The 17,472-nt window shown below is 36.6% G+C and overlaps 1 protein-coding gene across 1 annotated transcript in view; it reads left to right on the top strand.

Annotated features, from left to right (window-relative positions):
* KIF27 (kinesin family member 27) overlaps positions 1–15,798 on the top strand; it is an 84,238-nt gene extending 68,440 nt beyond the window's left edge. Inside the window, exons 15-18 of the mRNA XM_045840979.1 lie at positions 6,118–6,324; positions 7,850–8,048; positions 10,112–10,276; positions 14,130–15,798. Coding sequence (XP_045696935.1) covers positions 6,118–6,324; positions 7,850–8,048; positions 10,112–10,276; positions 14,130–14,614 — 1,056 coding nt within the window. The 3' untranslated portion in view covers positions 14,615–15,798. The remainder of the gene's footprint in view (positions 1–6,117; positions 6,325–7,849; positions 8,049–10,111; positions 10,277–14,129) is intronic.
* Positions 15,799–17,472: the final 1,674 nt, after the last annotated feature.

The raw sequence follows: 17,472 nt of genomic DNA, 5'->3' as shown, positions 1-17,472 counted from the left end.
AACTCAAAATATTTTTCTGATTGTATTACTTTATGGTAAAGTGATAGGTTTTAGATCAACAGTTTAACATAAACAAATCACCTGTGGTAAAATCCATAAACTAAGATTTAAAATTAACTATTTTTCTAATAATGCAGAGCAGTTGCCTAGTAATTGAGACATAGAAGAAAATATAGGAACTATTATATCTATGTTTATTTCATATTTTAAACTTTCAATTTCATGTTTTAAGATTAGAAGATACATATAATTTATTGAGAAATATACAATACATACTCGGTTCAGGGGTGGGTAAAAGTTGTATAGCTCATATGGAAAAACACATGCAAGTTATGATGATTACAATAGGTTTATTAAGTCAAAAGAATGTCACAATGCAACTGTAAGCCTAGTTTTGCCCAAGTCTGTATGTGTGTAGTGCTTGCTCAAAGTTTTTGTTAGTTTTTTTACTGATTGGGATATGTGATTTAAAGGTTTGGAAACCACTGTTTTAGATTCCTGTTACCCTCAGATCCCCCATCTCTCTGGACCAGCAGCAACAGGATCACCAGGGAACCTGTTAGAAATGCAGCGCCTAAGGCTCTACCCAGACCTGCTGAATTAGATATCTGCATTATAACAAGCTCCTACGTTCACGATAAAGTTTTGAAAAGTTCTCTATGAAAAAGGATAGTTAATTCTTAGTAATCTGTGGTTTGAGTTGTGGTAAATTTTCATCCTGGAACAGTTTCCCATTGCCACTCATCTTGTTAACCTATACCTATTGCTGGCTTAGAGGAAACCACCAGTGTTTACACGCTATAGCCTTATGGGGCAAGATGGTCTCAGGGTTCTATGGTTGCTGTACTACCTTATCATATTTTGGTGCTTCCTTAACTTAGATCTAGAACTGTAGGAACTAAAATTGTACCAAAGTGTTCTTAGCCCTATATAAAGGCAAACTCTCCACATTTGTTTTTGATAAAAATATAAACACAGTATGCATTCATAAGTCAGATGTGTCCTTTGAATAATTTATTTCCTGGTTTCTCATTCATTCACCTAATTACCTTTTAGGATTTAAGTTTATTTTTCTTTCAATGGTGAATATTATTTTCTTCTTATGGAGCCATTATCAAATCATTACATTATATTTTTAATTGTTGACACTATTACAGATGTCCCGCAGTTTTCCACTCTTTGCCCCCTTCTGCCCATCCCCCACCAAGGCCTTCACCCCATTGTTGTCTGTGTCCATGGGCTGTGCATATATGCAGACACGTTATTTGGCTAATCTCTTTCAGGCCCTCCATGATGGGTAGTGATTGCACAGAGAAATAAAGTGGCTGTAGAACTTTTTTTTTTTAAATGGCTCTTTCAGGATATTTTATAAAATGGCTTTTAAAAATAAGTATTCTTTGACCTTCCACTGGAATAGGTTATTATATATCATTTCCCTGAATTTCAGAAATGGAGTTCTGGAAGTCACTGTATTCCTTAGGTAGATTAAAAATACTGATAATTATTTTTCTTGACATGCTGGGGAGAGAAGTGTAAAGAAATACTTGGGTTATATAACCAAGGTATAATGAAAATATTTTTTTCTCTTCTTTCTTCATGAACTCATTCATTAGACACTTAACTGAGTTTAAACTGTGTGATGTATACTGTGCCAGGCAATCGGGACATGAATATAGACAAGACACTCTGCCCTCAAGGAACTTAAAGTTTAGGTGACATCCACCATGTGTACAGGTATATAGATATATATAAATATATTAAAATGTCACAAAGTCCTAAAAAATTTCTTACCAGAGATTTGGATCCCCCCCCACCCGCCGCCCCAAAATGACATGTTATTTGGATAGTTCAAAGAACCACTAGATATTCTGACAGGTATTCATCATATTTTTTCCTACAAAGGAAATCTCTGGAATATGAAAGAAATGTTATGTTGCTACTATTTTTAATGCCTGTATATTCCCTCCAATAATGTCTCATAGAAATCTTAGGAACTGCTTCATGTCCTTAAATTTTTACCACTTTTTTAAATGACATACTGTTTTTTCCCTAGAGACTTAAATCTGATTACTAGTTCTTTTTTAATATTTTATTGATTATGCTATTACAGTTGTCCTAATTTTTCCCACCTTGCCCCTCTCTGCCCTGCTCCACCCAGCACCCCCACTCCTTTAAGCAATGCCCACACCATTGTTCATGTCCATTGGCCATGCATATAAGCTCTTTGGTTGGTTACTCCATTTCCTATACTGTACTGTACATCCCCATGGCTATTCTACCAATTTGTACTTTTTTCTTTTTTTAGATATATTTTATTTTTTAGATTTTATTTATTTTTAGAGGTTGGGGGAAGAGAGGAAGAGAAACATTGATGTGACAGAGAAACATCAACTGGTTGCCTCCTGCACAACCCCAACTGGGGACATGGCCCACAACCAAGGCATGTGCCCTGACTGGGAATCGAACCAGCGACCTTTCAGTTTTCAGGCCGATGCTCAACCTACTGAACCACATCAGCCAGGGCTGATTTAGTTCTTAATTTATCCTGAATCTATTTTTCTTTCCCTCCTAGCAGTATATTGTTTTAATGGATCCTTGAAGAAACATTAGAGGGTCTCCATATCTCATTGACACATAATATACACTTTGAGAGCTAGGGAGGGAGATATATGACAAAACTGCTAATCCTGTGGCCTGAGGCTTTGAGTGTGATCCCTGGTGATCAGCATTTGCTGTATGACCTTGGAATGTTTTATAACTTACCTAAGCTCCTATTTTCCATTTTACTGCATAGGTTTATTGCAGGAATCAATGACTATATGTTACACATGTGTATATAAACAGTGTACTGTGCAGCAAAGCAAGCACTCGATAAACATTCTTAAAGTTTAGTATTCCGTTAGGCTCAAACACAGCAGGTCCTTGAATAATGTCATTTCATTCAAAGTCATTTTGTTATTATGCTTTTTCTTAAATTTTATTTTATTGCTTATGCTATTACAATTGTCCTAATTTTTCCCCCTTTGCCACCCTCAACCCAGTACTCCTCACTCTCTCAGGCAGTCCCCATACTTTTGTTTATGTCCATTGGTCATGCACATAAGTTCTTGGGCTACTCCATTTCCTACACTGTACTTTACATCCCCATGGCTATTCTGTAACTGCCTATTTGTACTTAATCCTCTCACCTCCTCACGCATTCCCCCACATCCTCCCTCCCATCTGGCAACCATCAAAACGCTCTCCATATCCATGATTTTGTCTGTTCTTACTGTTTGCTTAGTTTTTTAGATTAAATTGTTGATAAATATGTATAAGTCCTTTATACATTTAATATAATAATGGTTTGGTGATGATGAACTCCTTTAGTTTTTTCTTGTCTGGGAAGCTCTTTATCAGCCCTTCGATTCTGATATCTTTGCTGCGTAGAGCAATCTTGGCTGTAGGTCTCTGCTTTTGATGACTTTGAATATTTCTTGTCAGTCCCTTCTAGCCTGCAAAGTTTCTTTTGAGAAGTCAGCTGACAGTCTTATGGGAACTCCCCTGTAGGTAACTAACTACTTTTAAGATTCTCTGTCTTCAACCTTTGGCATTTTAATTATTATGTGTCCTGGTGTGGGCCTGTTTGCATCCATCTTGTTTGGGACTCTCTGTGCTTCCTGGACTTGCATGTCTTTTTCCTTCACCAAATCAAGGAAGTTTTCTTTCATTATTCTTTCAAATAGATCTCCAATTTCTTGCTCTTTCTCTTCTCCTTCTGGCCCCCCTATGATGGAAATGTTGGAACACTTTCATTTGTCCCAGAGGCTGCTTACACTATCCTCATTTTATTGGATTCTTTTTTCTCCTTGTTGTTCTGATTGGTTGTTTTTTGTTTCCTTATGTTCCAAGTCATTGATTTGATTCTCAGCTTCATTCACTCTACTGTAGTTTCCCTGTAATGTTATTTCAATTAGTGTATCCTTCATGGCTGACTAGATCTTTTTTGTGCTGTTGAGGTCCTAAGTTCCTTGAGCATCCTTATGACCAGTGATTTGAACTCTGCATTTTCTCCATTTTGTTTAGTTCTTTTTCTGGAGTTTTGATCTCTTTCATTTAGACCATGTTTCTTTGTTTCCTCATTTTAGCAGCCTCTATGTTTTTGTTTTTTTTTTATTTCCTGTATATGAGGTAGAGCTGCTATGACTCCCTGTCTTGGTAATGTGGACTAATGTAGTAGGTGGCTTAGAGTGTCCAGAGGCACAGCCTTTCCTATCACCCAAGCTGGGTATGAGGTTCCGAGTGGGCTGAGTACACCTTCCTCTTGTAGTTGAGCCTTGATTGCTGTTGGCAGGTCAATGGGAAGGATTTACCCAGGCCATTCAGCTGCAAGGACTGGCTGTGACCACTGACCACCAACTTCTGCCCCCCATAGAGATCAGCTGTGCAGGGGCAGGGTGGTGGTGCCTGGTGTGGTCTGTAGCTGTCCACTGGATATGCAGGCCCTGGGTGGTGCAGGTCAACGTCAGCCCCCACCATGTTCTGCCTGGAGCCACCCAACATGAGGTATACAAAGCAACCTGCAGATTGCTGCTACTTGTGCTGGGCTTGGAGGTTCCTAGGCAAAGCCAAGCTGTGAACCCTGACCTGCTGCTGCTAGTCCTTGGCCTGGGGCCACTTAGCAAGAGGTATGGGAGCTGGGGACTCACTGAGGCTGGCTATTGCTTGTTTGAGAGGATTTAGGAAAATGTGAAGCATGAGCCAAGACAAGCCACTCATATGGAAAAGCCATTGTTAACAGCTTGGGTGGACTGGTGAGTTGGGTGGGGCAGAGTCTCAGGGGGTCTGCAGGGCAGGACAAGGGGCAAACAGCATTAGCCACATTGATGGATTCTCACATATGGCACCCACCTGCTGTCTCTGTAGCTCTGTAGCGGGGAGAGCTCAGAAAAGGAACAATGACCTCTGCCTGCCTTTCTGCCTGGGAGAAAGCTGCCCCTCAGCTCTCATCCTGAAGCCAGACACTTCAGTTCCTCTTTGTATGCTACTGGTGCTTTTCATGCTGCTACTTTGGTGCTAGAGCTCAGAGGTAGTGGGTCTGAGTAATCTGTGGGTCCTTTAAGAGAAACTGCTCGGGAATCCTGCAGTTTCTTCCACTGACTCAGTCCCTGCTGGTTTTTATAGCCAGAATTTATGGGGGCTTACTTACTTGGCACTGGAACCCTGGGCTGGGGGTCCTGGTATGGAGCTTTGACCCCTCATTCCCACAATATCCCTCCTGAATTTTTACCACATGTGGGTGTGGGACTAGCCTGTTCCACGTCTCCACTCCTCCTACCAGTGTGGGTGGATGTGGTTTTTTAATTCCATAGTTGTTGGACTTCATTTCAGTATGTAACAGTCCTGAGTGATGGTAGTTCCATAGTTTAGTTTTAATTTTGATGTGGTTGTGTGAGGAGGTGAGCTGTGTTTATCGCTGCCTCCATCTTGACCAGAAATCTCATTTCATTATAATGTTGATGAGGAAAAAATATCAATTCCAGGCTGGGGCCACTGTCTGGCATTTGCATGTTTTCCACATGTCTGTGAGGGTTCTCTGTGGACTCCTGTTTCCTTCCACATCCCAAAGTTCTGCACATTAGAAGATGTGTATCTAAATTGTCCCAGTCTGAGTGAGTATTGGTGTGGGTATAGCATGTTTTGCAAGGGAAAGACATCCAGCATGGGTTCCCACCTTGTATCATGAGCTGCAGGGACACGCTCTGGCCACCCATAACTCTGAACTGGAATCAGCTGGTTGGAAATCATTATCTCACTTGTTTTTTTATTAATCTTTCTTAAATGTATGTAGAGCTGACATTTATTTCAGTGTTTAATGTTATGTGTTTGGGTCTTTATTTAGAGGTGTGGTGATGTTTTTATGCCCAGATAGAGGTGTGGTGATGTTTTTGTTTGTGTCAGTTAGTGTATGATAAAATTGGTTTCATTATATATTGTCTTGCTTACAGTTGCAGTTTCCAAGATCCTATCAATGATGTTAAGTGTGGACATACAAGTAAATTAGCAAATAAGTATATGACAAAATCCAAAATACACTATTTTGTTTAAAATGAGTGATTTCTGTTGTATTATGTCTAGGAAGAACATGTTCTTTTCCAACTTGAAGAAGAGATTGAAGCTTTAGAAGCTGCGATTGAATACAAGAATGAAAGTATCCGAAGTCGCCAGAACTCGCTTAGAGCTTCGTTTCAAAACCTCTCCCATAGCGAAGCAAATGTCTTGGAAAAGCTAATTGGCCTGAATCCTATTGAGATTAGGGCTATCCTTTTCAGATATTTCAATAAGGTTAGTTTTGGAGGGATGGAGGATTTTCTTCTAAATAAGGGCCAAGATGCTTATATATCTCACATTCTTTTAGAATGTTTAAGGAAATTGAAAGCCTTAAAGATTTGATGGTGTAACTTCAGATTTAAGCACGATTTCTCTTCATAGCACTGCACGCTGTGAGCAGAAAGCTTTGCGGCTATCTAAGTATATAGGTCTAACTGTGTGGTTCTTAAAGTGGAAGGGCCTTTTGTAAAAAGAGCTTTTTGAAATAGTGTTTAAAATAAAAGAATTTAAGCTATATTTCTCAGTCACTACTTCTTGATATTTTCTAGATCTGGATGTTGCTAATCAGCATTCATGAAAGATTCAGGGCCTCCAAGTTTGGGTTCCCTTTCCTTGATTGCTGGAGGATAGGGGAACATTTACTTTTTCCTCATAGCCTGTGAATTGATATGGAAATGAAGTGATGCATAACTGGCAAAGACAGTAATAGATTTTAGCATTAACCTGAATGGGCTTAATATTAATTAAAATATTTTATTTTTTATACGTATTTAACAATTTACTGATCCAGAGATGTTTCTTACCATGGAGAACTATATCCATCTTTCCTTTAATGTATTCTCTTACAATATACATTATGAAGTGTTAAACAAGTAGATAACTTTTTTTTCTCTGAAAAGTATATGCAGTATAAGGGGATATCAGACAATTAATGAACAGGAAAAACTGAAGTTTTAAAATAAAGTCCTAATTCTGTGAGACAAGTGAGATAAAGATGAAAAATTCATGGAAATGGTATACACAGCCCTCCTCCTGGATAGTTCCTGTCAGTAGAAAGCTGCTGTTGTGGATGAGAGTGTGTTCTGTCACTGGGTGTGGAGGGCAGAGAAATGGTGGAGTACTGTCTGAGGTTTGGATATAGATAACTCTTTTGTGGTGTTCTCAGATCAAGTGTTCTCAGCCTAAAGCATCCAGGCCGAGGTCAGTGGGTTTTCTGATCCTGAGAACCACTTCTAGGAATGAGTGTTTTTCTAAAAAGGTCATTATTAACACACTCTGTGACACAGTCAGCTTTACTTCATACCAATGCAGAGAATAACCCAATGGACTAAATGCACAATCTAAAACCAAACTCTGTATTTGGAGTTTAAAAAATTCTGTCAGTTATCTGTAGCATCCATTTTGGATTTAACATGGGGCATTATCCAGGAGTTACAAGAGTTCTTAGCTTCTGAATCTGCTTACAAGAGAAACAGAATTATAGGATTTTAAATGTAAATGAGGAGATTATAAATGTCTAAGAAGTGTTGGGGGGTGATTAGTAGAGCAACATTATGCTTAAATAAAATTACTACCAATTCAGAATCCTAACAAATTCAAAAGGCTGTTAGGTTATTCTGTGGGTATGTTACAAAGCATTTGCCTAATTACACCATGGTGATTAAGGAAGTTTATTTTATGAAGCCTAACAAAAGTAGATTAATGTATTATATCAGGCTATCTGAGACACACTTAAGCAGTCAAAACATGTATTTGCTAGGTGGTTAATTTGCGAGAAGCTGAACGGAAACTACAGTTACAGAATAAAGAAATTAAAATGCAGATTCTGGAAAGGGATAATATGGTTCGTGAGTTGGAATCTGCACTGGAACATCTGAAATTGCAGTGTGACCGGAGACTGACCCTCCAGCAAAAGGAACATGAGCAAAAAATGCAGTTGCTGTTACATCATTTCCAAGGTATCTCCCCTGGTGTCAGCTCTGTAGAGATGATGAGTAGGAGGGGGGTGTGGGAAGGAGGATAGAACACATTTGATCACTTAAAAGTCCAACATGTATCAATAGTTACTACTTATACATGTTTTTGTGCTTTCTGTGTTTTGGTTAGCACATGTTGGCATTGCTGCCTTTGATGTAGGGTTATTCATGCTTGAAATGCCACCCCTTGTGCAGGTTCCCAGAGCCGCACAGAAGAACTGCTGCAGTCCTATTAGTCTGTTGTTGGTCTAGTGTTTATATAGGGATGTGGGACGACTTTTGGCTTTGTGGTGTACAGTTGAAAAGTTTCTGTCTCCTAAGGATATAATACTACCTTGATATTTAAATTACTTTTCCTTCATAAAATTAAAGTGATGGGCTCTGTCAGATTTCTAGTTAGGTTTCTTGTTATAATTTTCAGTTGATTATAACTTTTATGCATTAAGGTTATATCTTAGGTCAAAATTTGCCTGCCATTGGTGGGCACATACCATTTTATAATAGCTCAACCATCAACTCTGGGGTGGAAAGAGCTGTCATAGCAGTCAGTCCTCACATTACCTGGGCATATGGCTGGTACACAAACAGTTGCTATGGCAACAAAATCACTGCCAGATGATACTGGTAATGCTTCAGTCCAGGCTGCTTAGCTGCTTACTCTTGATTCTTAGGAATCTATAGCTGGAAATGAGTTAAAAGGGATCTGGAAAAAGCAGCCCAAAGAAGCAGAAAATTACAAAATATATGATTTTGAGTGTTAAGGCAGTTTGCCTCTAAGTTAATTTTGTAATTAGTTAATTGGCATCCAGTTGCCGGATGACAGGATTTTCTTGACAGGATTCCATACATCATACCATTCGTGCTCTGCTTTTACCTTATCTTAGTTCTGTCTTAAGGCTCTGAAAGTGAGAGCCTTAAAAATTCATTTCTAAAACTGGGACAACTTTTTCATAACAGAGTTGTATTTGGAAATGTTAACAATTTATAAGGTTTCTAACTTCAGTTGAATATGGAATATAAAATTAAGCTTATTTATTTGATATCCTTTATGGGGATTTTTATTTATGATGTTATTTACTTTGAAGTATCTTTTAGAACAAGATGGGTTACTTACACAGGGTGGGGCAAAAGTAAGTTTACAGCTGTATGTGAAACAGTTTATTCTTTTATCATTATTTTTTATTATTTTATTTTCATATGAACAACTAAACCTACTTTTGCCCCACCCTGTAAATATACAAATACTCTTAGATAAAATTTTACAAAACAGCAAATTATAACAAAAGAAAATTACAAACCAGTAGGACCATTTTATAAATTTACCAATAGGAGAGAGTAGGTCTAAAAGTCTGTATTTTCTGAAGGTTACTGACTTTTACTGGTTTTAGAAACTACCCCAGTGGGGACATTTTTAGATTTTTAAAAATATTAATTAGAAGTTTTAAGTTACTATATTGTAGCATAACCTGGAATTTACCTTATGCTATTCCCTCCCCTTTTATGGTGTTTTCCTTTGTAATTTTATCTTTCTAGGTTCTTTTAGCAGGGATTTGTGTGTGTGTGTGTGTGTGTGTGTGTGTGTGTGTGTATGTGAGAGAGAGAGAGATCTTTTTTTTTGGTTGTATATTTTCTGAGCCTATAAACTTTAGACTTGTGGTTTTTCATATACCCACTATTCCTGATTATACACTTTAAGATATTGATGCAGCTGATGGGCAGAGTTCCAAATGTGAACTTTTTATAGAAAAAAATCCTTCTGTTGTTCTAAGGATAAATCTAGTTAGTAGCTACACAGAAAGTGCTTATGAATCATAAAAATGTGGTAGTTTGTAGGAGTTAGGGTAGGGAAATTGACTAAGGCACCAATCCTACTTTGAAAAATTTTATAGGCAGAAGAATCCAAATTGTAGATGAAAACAAATCCATTCAGGTGACAGATACAATGGTAACATCCTTCTGACCCTCTAAATGTGGTCTGTGGGCTATGTTAAAACCTAATTTTCAACCATTTAAGCTGATTTTAAATGTAAATTTCTGTTTTCTAGAGCAAGATGGGGAAGGCATTATGGAAACTTTAAAAACATATGAAGATAAAATCCAACAGCTGGAAAAAGACCTTTATTTCTATAAGAAAACCAGCAGAGATCTTAAGAAGAAACTTAAGGAATTGTTAGGAGAAGCGATTCGGAGGCGACTAGTACCATCAGAATGTAAGACATTTAGTGCTACTTGCCATGCTGTTTCTCTCGCATTTGATGAAATTGGTCTGATTTGTAGGTTAGCTTTTCCAAATTGATTTGGTTATTTAGGATTGGATATGCACCTTCTGTTTGACTCTGTAAATAAAAATATTCTCTAGTCTATGTGTAAGATAGAAAGAACCAAAGAAAAGTGAAGGAATGAATAAGTATGTTTGTGTGAAGGGAACTTCATATATTGATTGCCTGCCGTGTGCCATGGGCTTTTGTGTTTCCTGACTTAAAATAACCCTGTAATCCAAGATAGCTGTTGCTTTCCTATTTTATAGTAAATTACGTCTTCTGATTATCACACAAAGATGTAAAATAAATAGAGAATAATAAAAGTAAAGGTAAAATAATATGTATTTCTAAGATCAATCAGGTCTTTTACATATCATGACCTCTGGAAACTCAAAAATATAATAAAACTCACTGTTGCGACAAAAAATGTTTGATTTTACAACCTTTTAGAACATAACTATTTTGTATCTGAAGAGAAAACTGCTTATAGATGGATACAACAAAAGGCCAGTGAAAAATTATATACGTATGGGTAATGAAAATTTTTTATTTTGAATATGTAATGCAAGCAGAATTAAAATTTAAAACTCAGTAATATTTTAGAAAACTAGTTGTAGCCCTGGCTGGTGTGACTCAGTGGACTGAGCGCCGGCCTGCAAACTGAAAGGTCGTTGGTTCAATTCCCAGTCAGGGCACAAGCCTGGGTTGCAGGCCATATCCCCAGTTGGGGGCATGAGAGATGCAACTGGTCAATGTCTCTCTCTCTCTTTCTCCCTCCCTTATTATCACTCTAATAAACAAACAAACAAACAAACAAACAAATAAATAAAATATTAAAAAAAGAAAAGTAGTTCTAATGCTACCTTATATTTATGATATTTACAATTTATACATATTTTCATAAGTAGTTCCATTTAACCCTCAAACTCAAGGTAGGCCAATGTCTTCTAACTCTGTTTTTAGAGGAAGGACTTGAAACTTACAGAGGTCAAGGGACTCATGGACAGTACAGTAATAAGAATGTGTTCTGAGGTTCTTCATTTTCTGATTCCTGGTCCAGTATTCTTGGATAAAAGTTGTCTTAAGATGGAGAAGTGATGCAAACATACAAATCTAGCCAAACAGACTAAACTTTCTGATTCTCAGTGTAGTATTGCAGAGGTACTTACTAATACAATTAAAACATTTACTTGAAAACTCCTTGCAGTATATAGCTGAACCTTTTATTTGAAACACTACTTACAAAATATTGAATGTAAAAAGATGTTAAATAGGAAACAGAACAGTCAGCATAAAGTTGTTTTATCTTAAGCCCACTTTCAAATTTGAGAAGTCTGACATTAGATATCTGGTGTTTAAATGGCCTGTATTTATACTACTGCATCTACTAGACCTCTCTTAAAACGATCATATGGTGTGGCGGAATACAGGTTTAAGAAACTTGTATCCCCCTTCTGCTCTTTAAAGAGACAAACACAAAAATCTCTAAGTTAAATAATCTTGGAGTTGTGTAAAGTAATAATTACTCCCATCTGACCAACTTTCTTGGGAGAGCTAGTCTTAATTATAATGGTGACAATATTATTTCAGCAAGTTTGCTTTTCTACCTGGAAACATCTTAAATACTTTTTTTTTTTTGCTATAAAAAGTGATATATAGTCATTATAGAAAAATTTTAAAATACAGGAAAAAAACACCCATAATTTTACCCAGAACTATTGACATTTAGTATAAATCTGGTCAGTATTTTCCCCATGCTTTAAAAAGCAGTTGGAATCATATTGGGGATATAGCTTGTATTATGTCCTGTCTCAAAATGTTACTCTAATATAATGACATTAAACAAGATTTGTTTGAGTAAAATATGGCAATTTATAATTCTGAGTTGCCTAAAAAGTACTATATGCTTAATAATCAATACCCTAGCTAATACATAACTGTCTTGTATTGAGTTCATTGGTTTTTGATAGTAGTCTTTTCCTTGTCTGCCTACTAGGCTTATGTTTATCTTCTTTGATTATTTTTAGCATTTTTAAGGGCATGAAAATTAATCTTTTGGGCATGACCAAAATACTATAGTTACTTCTTGGTCATGTCTTGTACATCTGTTTTCTAACATATTTTGTGAGAATTAAATCAGTTTATATGGATACACAGCCTAGGCCCTTATTTAAGTATTTAAATCCGTGTCCTTGTATCAATTCAAATCACTGTAAAACTCTGTGTGAGGAGTATTCGAGTCAGAAGACCTGGGTTGAAATCCTAATTTCTTATTTAACTAGCTTTGTGACCTTGGGCAAATTAATGTATCTCTAATTTGTTCCCAAATGGTAAAATTTTGGAAGAGAGAAACTTTCGAAGAATCTAAGTGGGCTTATGAGTGAGCTTCTCTCGTGAGCCCATCTAAACTGTTCCACATATGGCACTGTGACCTGGGCATCAGGACTTGTAAAGGATTCCTATTGATTCTGCTGTGAAGCACACCTTGGGAGCCACTGTCTGTGGTCAGCTTTGTGATGATCTGCTAGTTCTATGTGAGGATCTATGTCATTGCTAGAAAATCAGTTATGTTTTAAACCAGGGGTCACAAACTACTAACATGCCTGCAGGAGCCAGGGAAGCCCAAGTGAGCAGTGGCGCCTGCAGCCATTGTCTGGGTGGACAGGACAGCTCTGCTCCAGTTGCTGTTGCCAGGCAGAAACTATCAGTTCTCTTTTTTCCTAGAAATGTTGGAAGTCTATATCTTTATATAAAACTGTACAATTTTTAAATTTGGGTCATGTATTTTTTAATTTTAATTTTATTGTATTGTATTTATTTTTTATCATTACCCAAGGACATTTTTTTTTTTCATTGCTTTGAGAAGGGAGAGAGAGAAACATAATTGGTTGCCTCCTGTAAGGGTCCAGATCATGGCTCAAACCCACAACACAAGCATGTGCCCTGACTGGGAATCAAACCTGCAACCTTTCGGTTCCAGGGCAGTGGTCCAATCCTCTGAGCCACACTGGCCAGGGCTGGGTCATATATTATTTTATAAGCTAAGTAAAAACCGTGGGCCACATTTGGTTTGGGAGCTGCCATTGCTATTCATAGGACTAGAATGTACTAATCATGTGTCAACATATACTAAAGTTTGCATTTTTCATTATAATAGGTCCAATACTTATGTGGACTTCCCTTAAGCAAATTTTTGTCTTTGCTATTAGATGATTCTATGATTTGAGGACCTCAAAGCTGTGTTCCAGCAGGGTATCCCCCATTGCGGACCTATGCTCCCATCTCCATTTTAATAGAACCCCAGAGTATATTCAGAGAGCAGAATGCTCCTGTTATGCCAGGAGCACTAACCAAGATTATATTTTCACACATGTAATGCCAAGGCCTGAAAGAGTCACTGGAGGTAGAGGCAGAGACAGTATTCTGCAGTAATGGCTGTAGTTAGCCAGGATTTGGACGTGATCACCAGTGGAAAGCTCAGTGGAGGGCAGGTGTGGAAGGGCACCAGGGAGGCCCAATCAGTGCACTCCTGTGTTTCCAGGGAGTACCAAAATCACTACCAGACTATTTCTCAACCTTGTTCCACGAATGAAAAGTTCTCAGTTATTCATATGTAAGATGCCTCGAAGTCAAATAAGAATAATTCATATTCATACTTCCGTTTGTCTAAGAAGTCATTTAACAAAAAAAGCTGAAATAATTTATATTGAGAAATAATAATGTAATTATGTTAGGCTATCATGACTAAAATACCTGCTTTTGAGGAAATAGCTATTTTTTTTTCTTTTTGGACTATTTTTAGATCATGATGCTGGTGATGGAGTCCTGAACACAGAAGAAGCAGGCATGGTTTCAGAAGAATTAAAATGGGCATCTAGAACTGAAAGTATGAAATTAAGTGGAAGGGAAAGAGAATTAGACAGTTCGGCAAGCAGCTCGAGAACACAACCCAATCCTCAGAAGCTCTGGGAAGATGGCTCAGAATTACCTCCGAATTGTAGCTCTTTAGCACCCACTAGTGGGCATTTGTTAAGCAATGAGGATAAAACAGAAATAGAGGAAAATCAGTTTCTAAAACTTCACAGTCAACCATCATCCCAAATTCAGTCAATGGGAAATGTGAGACAGCTTCATGGTGTCATGCCTGTAAAGCTGTGTCGCAAAGAGTTACGTCAAATTTCTGCCCTGGAACTGTCATTACGACGGTCCAGTCTTGGGGTCGGGGCTGGATCTATGACTGCTGATTCCATTGAAGTGGCTAGGAAACCTAGTGACTTAAAAACTTAGTAGTTGCTAATAGAAATTTTAATTTAGTATATGTGTAAAATTCCTTTTTCTAACCTGTTAAAGCTTAAGCTCGCTAGCTCTCCCCTCAAGAAAAAGGAAGAAGAAAAGGAAGGAATCCCTACTCTTTTTGTGTAATTTATATGTGTAATCTTCTATAGTATATTTGGGGAGTTTTAATTTGCTTTTTCATAATAACCAAACACACATTTTCCAATACTATAAAGTAATTGCACATTTAAATATTTCCACCTATAAATTTGTCTAAAATTCTTTTCCAGGCATATTTGAACAAGACTAAGAGTAGAATAATAAACAAATACCCATCAAATGTATATTATAATATAAATGTATGTTATAATACAATAATTATATCTTATAAGTTATTGTTATCTTCAAATACAAGTATATTTTTGTTATTTTAAAAAGATCCAGTTAAGTATGGCTGATGTCAGAGGGAGAGCCACCTGCATGAGTATTGGCATAACTGAAAATCTTGGGCAAAATGCAGTCTGTGGGCTAACGCAACTAGAGGTTTGTGGATTAGGATTAATTTGTGGTCCTCAGAGCCCACAGAGGTTGAATGACCGGTCTTGATTTTTTAAACATGGTCTCTATTCTTTTTCTGGAATTGTTTTTAGAATGTTATATTATTGTTTGCTAATGTTATGGAATACAAGTTTTCATTTCTCTCCTGCCCTGTCTATTCAACATCTCTCTCTTTATGCTACAAAAAATGAGAGAAATGGGTGCAGTTCTGTGGAACAAGGAAACAATAATAGAACAACACTAAAGTGTTCTAACATTTCAAGGAAAAGATAACCTGATCACTTGGACTATACCTGTAACGCTTGAAGTCTAGCCAGAGGATTTTTCTGTATAAGCGCAAGGAGGCTTTGTATACAGGCCAGGCTACATCGGGGCTGTATATATGTAAATGAAAAATTTTCTTCAAAACCTTTTTGGTCTAAGCCTTATTATATAATATAAACTTTGTTTGGAATTAAGAACTAAATATTGATTTGTCCAACATAATCCAGTTTGTACTTTTGCACCTTATTTCTCAATCACAGAAAATATCCCCTTATAATGACCAGAGAGGTATTTTGTTAAAATTTTTTAACTTATGTTATTTTTGTTACTTTTTGAAACTTTCACTTATAAAATAAAGTTATTTCTTAAATTAATTGATATTTGGGTGGGGCAGTAGCAAAACCACCCTTACTTATGGACCTACTCAATTAGTCACCCACGTCCTTGAAGACTCCATTTTTTCTTATTTGATGTTGCTACTAGTTTTCCTTTTGTCCTTTTCTCTGTTGCTGTTGACCCTGACAATCTTTCCTAAGACCCAAACTGTTGGAGTAGGATCCCTTGGTCCCACAGCTAAAAACCAGTTGTCCTATAGAAAAAGAAAACCAAACCAAAACAAACTCCTAAATTGGTGAATAGTTTCTGTATCTCTTAAACATGGTACTAAAATTCATTTAAATTATGGGTTAAATAGACTTCTGTGGACTTACCTGGGGACTGAACCACAGTTTATAACCTTGGCCCAATGAGAAACTGCTTCAAACAATGAATTTACAAACTACCTTGGAAATTTTATTTTTAACAGGGATATTTGAAGTCAGATTCTGGTTTTAACTGAGTTTCCCTTTTTTGCCTTTGGTTTGTATGATATATATTTAATGTATATCACACATAATGTGAATATAAATATATAATGGCCAAAAGCCAGTGCCTTAACAAAGCACAGCAATTATATATTTATTAATAAGTACATACTTATTAATGAAGTTCCCAATTGTAAATTCCTTATAAGATTAAGTAGTAATTTAGAAATAATTCATTTAAGAATGTATTCTAATACTGGAATTCTGCTTGTCCAAGAAATTGACACATATTTGTTTTACCTGTGGAAATACAAACACATTTTCTGAAATGTGTAAATATGTTTATTTTCTGATAGACAACAAAATTTATATCCAACTAACAATGATTAGATTTGATAATGCAAATGTGAACTGACTTATAAATAACAGGTACAGTTTTTTCCTTTCTTCCAGTTAAACATGTGTCTTTTATATGCTATGATAGAGTTCATCTACGTATACAAATACACATAGTAATATCCTGAATAATATTTCCTGGAAGTGAACTTCTTGTCATTCTAATTTAGTTAGTGCCCTCACAAAGGAAAGAAAAATTAAGGCATCTGCCCAAGGCAAGTAAAATTATTTTTTTACATATACTACTAATAAATTTTACTTTGTATTTCTTTAAACCATTGGTCATTGTGTTTGCCTTTTTCCGTGTATATAAAATGCTTATCGTTTTCTTTTTTGTTGTTGTTCATTATGGGTTTTCCCCTACCTATACCAGAGCATTTGAAAGAAAACATTTGCGTGTGAAAAGCACTGGTTCCTTCCCTCACTCCAAAGTGTTATGGGTAAAGTGTTGGAGAATTCTATAATTATGGGAAACTGTGGGCAGTAAGAATGTCAGTGCAGGTGCTTTTGTGCTTTAATGTTTATTTTCTTTTGCTAATGATTTTTGTTTTTGTTTTTGGTTCCACAATTCTTCATATCTTCATGAACTCAGGCTCCAAGGAGTCAGCTAAAATACACATGGGCTTCAGTAATGTGAACATGATTGGAACATTGTATTAGTCCAGGTCAATAAAGTGATAAATCCTTACTTAAGGATGGGTGTCTTTTATAAAAAAAAAAAAAATAATCTTATACTAAGTCTTAGAATGAATTTCTAAGGAGTCAAATCCTTCGTGGGAGGGATTTTATAGTCACAGATTCTTATGCACTGAATGCAAGTGTGACATGTTTTGCTCTTATAGTTACTTC

This window comes from Phyllostomus hastatus, unplaced genomic scaffold (assembly GCF_019186645.2).
Source record: "Phyllostomus hastatus isolate PE091 unplaced genomic scaffold, TTU_PhHast_1.1 phas_contig_34, whole genome shotgun sequence".
Lineage (NCBI taxonomy): Eukaryota > Metazoa > Chordata > Mammalia > Chiroptera > Phyllostomidae > Phyllostomus > Phyllostomus hastatus.
The sequence above is the reverse complement of the archived record's forward strand: the minus strand, read 5'-3'. Positions and strand labels throughout refer to the sequence as shown.